Source organism: Oryx dammah, unplaced genomic scaffold (genome assembly GCF_014754425.2).
Source record: "Oryx dammah isolate SB20612 unplaced genomic scaffold, SCBI_Odam_1.1 HiC_scaffold_2, whole genome shotgun sequence".
In the NCBI taxonomy this organism is placed as follows: domain Eukaryota; kingdom Metazoa; phylum Chordata; class Mammalia; order Artiodactyla; family Bovidae; genus Oryx; species Oryx dammah.
The window spans coordinates 158,263,635-158,274,750 of record NW_024070186.1 but is presented as its reverse complement, the minus strand read 5'-3'; the positions used below and the strand labels follow the sequence as shown (position 1 = coordinate 158,274,750).

Below are 11,116 nucleotides of genomic sequence, written 5' to 3'. Positions count from 1 at the left end.
CACCTTTATATAAACAGTTTATTTACTCTAAACAGCAACACAGACAAACGCCATATAAACACAAAGGAAGTGATGCGGAAACGCGACGCTGGCTGGCTGGGGCGCTGGGGCTCTGGGGGCGGGCGGCTCTGCTTTCCGGTGTCGTGCGGCCAGCGGGAGGCTAAGTGCAGCTCTGGGCGGCGTGGAGCATGCCTGCGTCCGCGAGCGAAGGGAACGGCTCCTCGGGACTCATCCAAGTATAAAAGTTTATAATTTTACAGCAGTTGAAATACTGACATCAATATTAAAATAAAAGCAAGTTTTACATAACAATCAAAAATACAAAAGACTGAAGGAAGAGACCCTGTATGAAAAACTGGGCGATTCAGCGAGTCGAGACTGTACCAGTGGCAGAAATGGAAAATGGCGGGCGCCCCCCCCCCCCCCCTGACCAGTAATTGTAGAGCAACGTTAGATTTGCAAAAATGTTGTAAACAAGTTCTTGCCAAACCAATCCCTTCCTTTTACGATGCCACAGGTCGCTGCTTATGAGGGAGCAAACTTCTTGGCTTGTGCTCGAACCCTTTTCTCATACTCCACTCTGTTTTGGCTGAGGAGGTCAAAAGAGAGACAAGTTAGAAGGTGCAGCTGCCGCCCAAGCTGCACCGGGAGCCTGCGGCAGCCCGTGGGCTCACCAGTCAGCAGGGGGCAGCAGCTCCTCTGTCTGAGGCAGCCTCCACCACCCTGGTCAGTGGAGGAGACAGAGCTCCCGCACACCTGCCTCAAAACCAGACAAGCCTCCGGGGGTCTGCCCCTGGCTCTCAGCGCTGCCTGTGGGAAGGTGACGGCGGGGGGCTCCAGGGTGAGAAGCACCACTGATGAAACCGGCGCTGTGCCCCAGGGGGAGACGACACTCAGAGTGGAGGCTCTTCCGGGATGCGCACACAGGTGGGCCCCTCCCTCAAGCTGTGCTCTCAACAAGCAGGACCCCTCAGCGCGCCGACCCCAGCCTGAGGCCCAGTGGTCACCTCCAGCCAGGTGTGGGGAGGCAAAAGCTGCCCCGCTGAGCCCCTGCCTGCACCGTCCCTAGGGAATGGCTGCAACACCCACAGCGGGAGAGCTTGAGCCGCCCTTCGAGCTTCTAGCTGAGAGCGAGGCAGAGCCACCAGAGCCTGCAGCAGACTGAGTGCGCCCCAGGGGACGCAGGCGTGCGGGCCAGCACCGGCCACACCGCTGGGGAGACCTCGGGCGCGGACGCCGCGGAGTGGTGTCCCCACAGCACCCGGGCGCACACTGCCACCAACACGGAAACCCAGGAAAACCGGCCTGAGGCACTGCTCCCCAAGCTCACGGGTACTTGAGACTCCCTGACTTTGTGGGCCACGCTCTTGTTGCAGGGATCTGCCTTACCTACTAAGGAGGCAGAACTCAGCACCCAGCACCCAACTTGGGGTCAGGCAGAAGTCACTGTACACCCAACCCGGCAGCGAGAACGTGCTCGCTAGAACCATGAGTGATGCTCCCAACAGGGGCCCAAAGAGGCAGGGGGACTGAAGGCTGGAGGTGAGCAGGCCGGGGGCTCAGGGACTGGACCTCTGCCCTGCTGGTGGGCACCGTGCTGCCCTTGGCCAGTACTGGGGCCCGCCCGTGGACCTGAGCCATTCTGGGGAAGTAACTTGGTGCTTCTCTCAGGGGACTCGGGCAGCTGGGGTGCTGGCCGCTCAGCGGGGCCTGAGGACAGCTCCAGCCTCGGCTTCGCCCCCTCCCCATGCTCTCCAGGAAGGACAGGCCCTGGGTGCCAGGCCATCACGGCACCAGGGCTCCCTTCCGCAGCCCCCTCAGGGAAGGGTGGGGCCAGGGTGTCGGAGCCCCCAGCCTGGGAAGGACAAGAGCGCCAGGTGTTAACGGCTGCTTCCCGACTCCATCACCCCAGCCTCCTCCCTCAGCGCCGACCCTGGACACAGGCTGGGTGTGAAGCAGACGCCTGACTTCGTACCCTACTGCCACCCCCGCCCCCTGGAGAAGCACCAAGCCCCAGTGGGACAGGGAAGAGGGGCTGGGAGACCGGGGGCAGCAGCAAGGCCAAGGCGGGAGGCTGGGGTCCCTGGTTGAGTGGGCCACCGGTCACCCCTCCTCCAGGGCCCACACCCAGAGGAACGTTCCCACTGAGCTGGATCAGGGCTCAGACACAAAGCGGTCAGCCCCCGAGCGCCGCCTCCTGACACCCCATCACCCGCTCCCCCGCCCGCCAGGGGCGGCCTAGACTGGCCTTCAGGGAGGCCACGGAGAGGGCGCAGCGAGTGAGTGGGTCACTACTGACCAGTAGATCGTGTAGGCCTCTGCTTGAGCTGGGTCTTGGATATTTGGTTCGTTTAGAAGTTCCTGTATTCCTAATAAGATCTGCACAAGAGAAAACACAGCGGTGGGAAGGGCAGGCTCTCCGGCCATGGGCTGGACCCACTGGGGAAGGGGGGGATGGGTGCGTACCTGCTTGATGGTGATGGCTGGCCGCCAGTCCTTGTCCTCTTCCAGGATGGACAGGCACACCGTGCCCGAGGGGTACACGTTTGGGTGGAACAGCGGCGGTTCAAACTTGCCTGGAGCACAGGGAGGGAGGAGACATTTCTGGAGGCAGGTGTCCCCCTGCACAGGGCCCACCGCTTCCCTGGCGCCCCTCCCCCACACCAGGCGGGAAAAACTAACCGGCCCCAGGAGGCGGCAGGGGAAGCGAGCAGGGCGACCCGACAGGCCCAGAAGGCAGGCCCCGCTGTGAGGGGGTGGGGTGGGGTGGGGTGGCATCAGAGCACCGCGCCCTGGGCAGGACGCCTGACCCACGGCCTCCCAGGGGCCTGGCTCAGGAAGAAGGCAAGGAGTCCCTGCAGCGGCAGACAAGGGGCCTGGGGGGGCACCGGGCAGAAACGCAGGGGCCCTTCCCCACCAGTGGCCATTTTCAAATTCATCCTGCTTCAAAACCAGAGGCTTTTAGGACCACAGGCTCTTTCTTCAAGAACAAAAAACAGTTCACCTTCTTTAAGGAAAAATATACACATACAAAATTTGAAACTATAAAAACAGCAGGAAAAGCCTGCCACCCTGAGCCCCACCACGGACCGTTCACTCACCTGCTGCTTTGGCCAGTTTTTCTCACCTGGACACTTTCCCCTCTGTCTAAACACGTCACACCCAGAAGAGGGCAGCAAGCGCAGCAGTGTGGTTGATGAATTACCAAAGGTGAGCACACCCACTTGTCCAACAGCTTTGAGAAACCTGCCCCCGCCTGGGGCTCAGCCCACCCCACTACCACGCAGGCCTCGCTGGCAGGCCTGGGCGCTGGCCTACGAACCCCAGGGCACAGCTCAGCCACTGTGAATGGAGCCACAAGGCCTCCTCAGCGTGAAACTGCCACTTGAGCAGATGCTGCTGGTTCGCATGGCGGCTGCATCAATTCACACGCTGCCAGTGGGCCTTCGGGCTCCAGGCTTCACAACCGTGCCAGCCCGGTGGTGCCCGCCGACCACAGTGCTGATGTGCGGGCCGCCATGCCTGGTCAGGGCTGCTCCTCTGGGGAGCTCTTCTTCAGTCTCTGGCACGTCGCTCTTGCTGACTTGCAGACGCTCTTTACACACACACGCAGGACACAGGCCCACCGTCAGGTACTTGTCCCCCACTTCGAGTCTGTCTCTTTGCTCCTTTAACTGTACTTTTTGGTAGATGTTGCTTCCCATCTTTAACTGAACCTGAGGCGGCGATCTTGCTTCTCGTGCAAAGACGCTGACCTAGTACCAGCACCCCGAGCCCCGCCGTGACCTTACCCTGCCTCACAGGCACGGCTGACCCCAACTGAACACGGTCAGCGCCTCCCATCTCCAGCACGTGCGGGCCCTCCTTCCCTCTGCGCAGACTGACCTCTGCCCACTGTGCAGACTCAAGGGCTGCCCCAGGTCTCTCTGGACTTTTGCTGGGCTCCTCAGGGAGCGCCAGTCCAGGGACAGGCGTCACGTGCGGCCTCAGGAGGCCTGCCGAGTGCTCTCCAGGGAGCACTCAGGGCCGCTGGGCTGCCCCCCGCAGTGTCCACGAGGAGCTGGGTGCCCTCCTGGGCCGCCGGCCAGCTGGAGAGCCTCTTCCGTGAAGGGCCATCCGAGCTGACGGCTGCTTGCTTCTCCTCACCAGCGTGCAGGGGCTCCGACGAATGTGGGGAAAGAACTGATGACAGACACATCCATCCCTCCTCCTCACGCGCACTGCCCCGGGGGAGGGCACGGTCCTGACTCCAGGGCCGCCCAGCTCATCGCTTTCCCCCTGGGTTTCCAGTTAAGGGCTCTCGTCCACCAACACGAGGGAGGCCGGGAGTGCCCGTCCCTCTTCTCCCACCCCTCCATACCCCCCACCAATCATACGCGGCTGGCCTCTGCTCCGCAGGCCTGCGCCCCTGTCAGGGTGGGCTCCCCACCTGACGAGCCTCGTCCTGGGCCTCAGGACCCCCTGACCCCAGCCAGAGTGCCAAGGACGGGACCATTCTCAGCATTTGCCTCCCCCGCGTTTCAGCCGGGGCGACAGCTTACAGAAGTCTGCCTGATCACACTGGACCTGCAAGCAGAGCTGAGAGCAGGCAGGGACACCTGCAGCCCCCCGGGCTGCACACGCACTTGTCTTGCCAGGGCTTGAGGCGGCCCAGATCCTTGCTGAGACATCTTTTTTTGGCCACACTGCAGGCTTGTGGGATCTTAGTCCCCCAACCAGGGATTGAACCCCTGCCTGCAGTGGTGAAAGCGTGGAGTCCTAACCACTGGACTGCCAGGGAATTCCCTTTAAAATTATTTTCTATGTTTTTTTCCAGCAGTGAGGCCTTACATCTGTTGGATTTATCCCGTGGTATTTGATGTGTGTACTATACTTTAGAAGATGCCATCTCTGGTAATCACAGGAAAACAGACTTTTGTGAATTGCTCTTTCATTCAGCAGCTTTAGACTTGGAGAAATACTGGCTGTAGGCTTGTCCTCCAGTTCCACTGGGGTTTCCTCTTCCTGTCTGGCTGGATCAGCTTGGAATTCCAACACAGGGTGGGACAAATGAAGAAAGCTGCTACAATTTATCTCATTTCTTAAAGATGTTCTTTAAGGTAGTAACTATGTGGCAAAAAATTGAAACAGCAAAGAACAACCCAAATGAAGTCAGTCTCCGGCCAAGGGGCTGACTGTCTTCAGAAATTCTTCCAGCCCTGCCTTTATAAGACAACACTCCTGAATCACCAAGCACCAGAGTGAACGCCAACACAGTCTTGCCCCACGCGCTGGGCATGAGTTAATGCGCTCAACGAACCAGCCACAGCGTTTGCTGATTTCCAGTTGCCAAGAGGAGGGGCCTGGCCCTGCCTGAGCTCTGCGGACCTGCTTGTGGAGGTCTGCCTCAGCACCACCTTAGACGCAACCGGGCCCGCTCCTCCCACTCCTTCTCTGGAGGCGCCAATGCGCCACCCACATAGGGTCGACACACAGCACCACCAGGTATGAAATCCCAACACGCGACAAAACCCGAAGCAGTGGAGGCTCTAGGACCGCGGCCCTCCCGCACACCTGCCTCCCTCCAGGGCTGGAAGATGGTGGCAGCTGGTCCCTGCAGGGCACGAAAGGTCTAAGGACCCCAGGGATGAGAGTCGGGTTCTGAGATGTGAGCCTGTTACGTGCACTCCCACCACTGGGGTGGAAACAGACTCACACCCACCGCCCACCTCAGGGAGCAGAGGCTCTAGCGGAGCCGCCAGGAGCAGATGGGAACACAAGCGTGGCTCCCCGGGCCCAGGCTCTCCAGGGGGACCTGGACCGCCCGCTGAACACGGTGGGAGCGGCTGACTCCTGAGAACCTCGTCCTACTTACATTTTGGCGGTGAGGATGGGTAATCGTCTTTGAACAGCATCCGTAGTTTAAACAAGCCTCCTTCCCATGGGGTCTGTGGGCAATGAAACTGTGATTAGGAGTGCTGGTGGCCAGGCCCCAGAGGGGCAAGGGAGCCAAGGGGCTCCAGAGCACCCCCAGGAGGAGGGCCCCGAGGCAGCTCCCCGGGACTCCTGGGGCCTCTACGGCCCCAAGGGGAGATGGAAAGGGCCTTCCCTGGGGAAGTACCTGGCCCTGGACCCACCCCAGCAGTTGTGGTGAGGACTCAGGGAGGGGGCTCCCTGGGAGGGACATTCTGTGAAGCCACCCCCAGACACCCCACGGGACCAGGCAGCCTCCCGGCTGCACAGCGCATCCCCCCACCGCCAGGGCCCACTCCCGCTGCACCTTCGTGCCAACCACCGGAAGGGGTGCGGGGATGAAGCCCTGTCACCACCCGGGCACCTCAGTGGTCTCCTTCCTTCCGCCCCCAAAGCCCACAAAAGATTCCAACGTGCCAGTTCCAGTGTACCCAGCAGCGCTGTGGCGCCAAGTGAAGGACACCAGGCTGACAGAGGTCGCTTCTGCATCTAAGGATCTGCCAGGGTCCGAGGCTCAAAGCCCCTCCGGCCCACCCCTGGGAGCACCGCTGCAGCCTCAGCACATCTGTCCCCCAGCACCCCTCCAGGACCCCCCCTGCTCCCAGACACGGGGGCCCATGGTGCACTCCCCACCCGCTGCAGCCCAGCTCCTTCCTCAAGTAAGACTGCCCAGGGGGCACGCGTCCCCCTGACCTTGTCCCCTGGCCTGCCTGGGTCCTTCTGAAGGGGAGGCCCCTCTTACCCCCTTCTTCCCAGGAATGGCGCACTCCCAGTTCATGAGGTTCATCGTGCCGTCAGGGTTCTTTGTTGGGACGGCCACGAAACCCTGCGAGGGAAGAGCATGAGCCCATCGGCTCCGGGCAGCGGGCCCGCCCCGGGACCAGCCCTCCAGCACAGCCCAGGCCAAGCGAGGACCCGCAGGGAGCAGGCATTCCAGTCAGGGGACGCTGTCACCCTGCTGCATGCAGAAATAAAGCTTTCCTTACAAACGGGTGGTCTTTTCTCCAAGCTTTCCTCTCCTGGGCGAGTCTGCTGAGGGCGATCCCCGACATGTTCGCGTCCCTGGAAGAGCCGGGCAGAACGTGTGATGAGCAAAGCTATCTGCGGGCCCTCCGCCCCTCACCCCGCGCCTGGCCCAGCCCGAGACTTGATTCTGAGGAGCAAGCAAATGAAGGCTCCCAGCGGCCTCACAGGCTCTCTGGGCATGCTTCTGCCTGGGGTCTGCATGGGGGTCGTGCCCCCTGGGGCGCCCCCTGCGCCCAGTAGCAGCCCTGCCCTCTTTGTCCTGCAACCCCGGCTGGAGTGACAGGGACCCCGATATCACTAGGAGAGGCAGGAGCAAGACAGGGACATCCAGGGGGCCGGCCTGAGACCTGGGGGGCGGTCACTGGGCACAGGGATGTGAGGGTGCTGCCAGAATCCATGCTCGGGCCCAGCCAGGAGGGGAGCCTGTGTTCTGGAAGGCGGCCCTGGGCAGAGGGCAGCTCAATCACATGAGGGGCAGGGGCCACACAAGCCCAGCCTCCAGCAAACCCCACCACCAGGCTGTCCACGGCCCTGCCACTTCCTCATCTGACACCCCACCCAAGGACCCGCCACCATGCCGCCTGTCCCCCGGACTTTGGGGAAGTCAGCAAAAGGTGCAGTGGGCCCTGTAGCCCCGCTGCTGGGGCCCCCAGCCACTTCTGAATGCCCTCCCCACCCCCACCTCTGGAGCCCAGACCCTTAAGGCTGGGCCATCAGCACACAGATCCATCGCCTGATGCTGTTGGGTCACGTCCCAGGGCGGCTGACCCCACGCGCCGACCAAACCAGGCGCAGGCCCAGGTCAGAATCCCACTGCCCTTGCTGCCCTTCCGCCCACAGGAACCCGGCCCCAGGGGCCACAGAACCTGCTGGGGAGTCTGACCCTAAGTGTGTTCGCTGGTCTTCAAGTCCATGGGAACATCGAAGAGTACTCCGAATCAAGTACCTCCACAAGCACGACTTTAACCATACTGAGGGGAGGGTCTCCGAGCCGGGCACATCTGCTGGCGTGGCCAGCTCACAGGGGAGAGGCCCAGCAACTGGAGGCTCCTAGGACAACAAGCCGTGCCTTCCACAGCCACAAAACAAACTTCCGCCAAAGACAGAACCAGAAACCGGCCATGCCTCCCAGCGGCACTGGCCCTGCCCCAAAGCAGGGGACCAAGCCCAGCTCAGAGCTGAGAAGGAAAGACCCAGAAAGTAATCTGCCCACTGGGGGTGAAGCCTCAAGTCCAACCCAGGGGTAGAAGGGCCACTTCTCACCGAGGCCCCTGGCCCACCATCACTTGGCTCAGGCTGACCCCCAACTTCTCCAGCAAGCCAAATGGCAACCTTGTCCCAGCACCGGCTGCTGGTGGCCACTCTGGTGTGCCCACATCTGTGCAGAGGAGTGGGGTCAGGTCAGCAAGTCGACAGCAGAGCCCAGCCCTGGGCGGCTGCTTCTCTGGCTGCTTGTTCCCAGGCCCAGTGACCTCAAGGAGCCAGAACTCTGTAGGGGTCTGGCTCTTGGACCACTCCCCAATAAGTAAGCATGTGGGAGGCGGGCATGGGATTGCCACCACAGACTCCAGCCTCACCCAGGAGCCCAGGGTCCAGGAAGTGGGGTGACTTACTGTAGACACCAAACAACTGGGTACCGTGAGTTGTCAAGAAACACGGAGACTTGTGTCAACACAAGGAAAAGCGAGCGTTGAAACTCTAGCTCCCATGCAGGAGGCCTGGTGACAGGAGCTACTGCCCGGCTCTGACCACTGAGGACACTCTTCAAAGGCTCTAACCCTGCCCAACCTCAAGATCAAGTTCCAAGCAAGAAGGCCTTAATCCCAAACAAGCCCACACCCCAAAGATAATTTCTCTTTGCCACCCCCGACCCTCCAGTCCTGGCCTGCTCACCTCCTCCTCATCTGTGGACCTGATGGACAGGACCCCGTCTGGGGTCTCCTTCCCTACACGTGCACACCCATCTGGTATTTTCATTCATTCCTGCGATATAAGTTGAAGACCACAAGTGCGGCTGCCCGAAGGCTGACGTGGGCATGCTGGTGCCCCTGGGTCCTAGTGGTGGTTGGCTGGCCACCTGGGCACTGCCTGCAGCACCAGGCTATCCACAAACAGGACAGAGTGGGAGGCGCTGGGGTCACTTCCCTCAGGTGGGGAGCCGGCAGAGCAGAGGGGAGCGCCGGGCAGCTTTCAAGTCCATGGGAACATTGGTCCTCTTTAAGGTCCTCTCTGGTTAGACATGAGGGCAGTGATCCTGAAGCCTGAAAACCCTTCACTTCACATGACCCTTCTAAACAGAACTCGCCCCTGCCTCATTCCCAGGGCCGATGGGAACGCCTCCCCCTCCTCCGGTGGGGGCTTAGGGATGTGTGGATGTCCTACACGAGCCCCTCACGGGCAAGAGCCACCTCTAAACTGTCCCACACGGGAGCTCAGCGGCAGAGACAAGCAGCCTGGCTCTCCGTGCACTGCGAGGTTCCTATTGAGTCTGCGCTCAGCAAGGCATCAAGACTGGTTCCTGGAGCCTGGACAGCACATGGGTTCTGGAATGGGCAAGCTGGCACTCGAGGGCTCTGGAGCGGCATGGCTAGGCCAGGATGTAGAAAAGGCCAGCGGGGTGATCCTGAGTGCCGCATGCCTGCTGACCACATGCCAGGACCCTGCCACAGGCCACCTCTTCTGCTGACAAGGAACAAAGCCGCCTCAGCAGACCCTGTTGGGGCGCCAGCTGTGATTGTCTCAGGTGCAAAAAGTAATGGGAGAGGTGTCCCACAAGAGCTGCTGCAACCCCGTCCTTGGGGGTGACAACCAAACTGGGCACCAGAAAGATAGATGCTGCAGCCAGAGCAGAGTCAGAGGCGCACACCTGCACCAGCCCAGAGAGAGGCTGGCCTCTCACTCCCCAGGAGAAAGCAGCCAATTTGCTACATTTTAATTACAACACGGAACCACTCCTTCAGCATCCCACTTAGAATCGAATCAGCTTTTCCCAACTGACAGGGAGGCACTTAAGGAGCTGTTAAGTTTGAGCAGAGTCTTCAGGGCAGCAAAACCACCAAGAGACAAAGATCGGGTATCTATGACCTGCTGGAGAGCCTGCAGCACAGGATCCGGGTCTGGGGCAGACCCTTGAAGTCTGCAGCCACCCTTCTCCAGCGTGGGCTGTGCTTGAACCCACGCTTCTCAGATCAATCTCTGTGAAGCCACTTACTGGCTGCAGGTGAGGGCCAACGGCTTCCCTCTCCCCCTTCAACCTTCTCACTGGTAAAATGGGCGATAGCACTGTGAGCCCAGAGGTCGGCCCAGGATGAAACCGATAAAGGCTCGCGGCCCTTGGTGGGCTTTCCCACCCAAACGTAAACTCGCCAGGAGAAGGAAGGCACTGGCTTCACCTGCGCTCAGGAGACCCTCCAGCCCATGGGCACTTCCCTGGTCTTTCCTGACACGCCTCCCAGGACGCCCAGCTGTTTCCAAAGCAAGGCCGGAACACCCAGCGAGACTCACGTGCAGCACGATGCAGAATTCACCCCCAACCCACCCAAAATCAAGTCAGCACAAACGTGGGCTCCTTCTCCCCCTGCTGCTGGGCAGGTTCTCCGTCCAAAGACAGAGTTTCCTTGGGAGCAAGAAACACAGAGGACCACGGGCTTAAGAGCAGACCAACGAAAGCCAACTCCGCGAACAGGAGAAACTCTGCGAACGGAGCTTGTTTTCAAATCGTACAAACCAAACCAGTTACTTCTGTGATTCAAAGACAGCTGCTGGCCTTTACCATCAGCCCAGCTAATCATTCCCTCGCCTTCCTCTTACTCCCGAGAACTATTAGCTCCAGCCGCCGTGCAATTGGTATAAAGCGGTCTTGGGACGAGATCTCCCCGTCAAGGGAAGAGCGAACACTTGGTGGGTCCCCCCCAACGGCGAGCGGAGCTCGGAGGCGCAAGAGCTCTGGCTTGTTTTCGTTTCCAGGCATCACACGCCACCCCCAAACGCGCCGGCGCTCCTGCAGCGCGCGGCTTTGCACTCTTTGTGCGGCGCGTCCTCTACCAGGCTGGAACGCGCCACAGGTTCGCGCGCAGACCGTGACCCCGGAAACGCTCCGCCTGAGCGGAGGGCTTGGCGCTCCTGTCAGCGCGGCCCG

The 11,116-nt window shown here is 60.8% G+C and overlaps 1 protein-coding gene and 1 long non-coding RNA gene across 3 annotated transcripts in view; one reads left to right on the top strand and one right to left on the bottom strand.

Annotated features, from left to right (window-relative positions):
* On the bottom strand, positions 1-10,596 carry UBE2I (ubiquitin conjugating enzyme E2 I). 2 transcript variants are annotated; one of them, XM_040253450.1, is made up of 7 exons: positions 10,483-10,596; positions 6,939-7,014; positions 6,695-6,778; positions 5,855-5,927; positions 2,467-2,576; positions 2,300-2,379; positions 1-589 (listed from the first exon to the last, which is right to left on the bottom strand). In XM_040253450.1, exons 2-7 carry the CDS (start codon positions 7,002-7,004, stop codon positions 526-528), a joined length of 477 nt encoding a protein of 158 aa, XP_040109384.1. In that variant the 5' UTR covers positions 7,005-7,014; positions 10,483-10,596; the 3' UTR covers positions 1-525. The 2 variants fall into 2 exon arrangements, with proteins under 2 accessions (XP_040109384.1, XP_040109393.1); XM_040253459.1 differs by having other exon boundaries at positions 10,517-10,595.
* Positions 796-11,116, top strand: part of LOC120872813 — a 15,422-nt gene continuing 5,101 nt past the window's right edge. The window contains exon 1 of the long non-coding RNA XR_005723344.1: positions 796-927. This is a non-coding gene — a long non-coding RNA (uncharacterized LOC120872813). The remainder of the gene's footprint in view (positions 928-11,116) is intronic.

What these genes read in the sequence shown, in the direction of transcription:
- UBE2I (XM_040253450.1), bottom strand. Translation starts at nt 7,004, where the DNA reads ATGTCGGGGATCGCCCTCAGCAGACTCGCCCAGGAGAGGAAAGCTTGG. An exon ending in CAGCCATCACCATCAAGCAG is followed by an intron (nt 2,380 to 2,466) that starts GTACGCACCCAT and finishes TCTCTTGTGCAG; the next exon opens with ATCTTATTAGGAATACAGGA. An exon ending in GAGGCCTACACGATCTACTG is followed by an intron (nt 590 to 2,299) that starts GTCAGTAGTGAC and finishes TGACCTCCTCAG; the next exon opens with CCAAAACAGAGTGGAGTATG.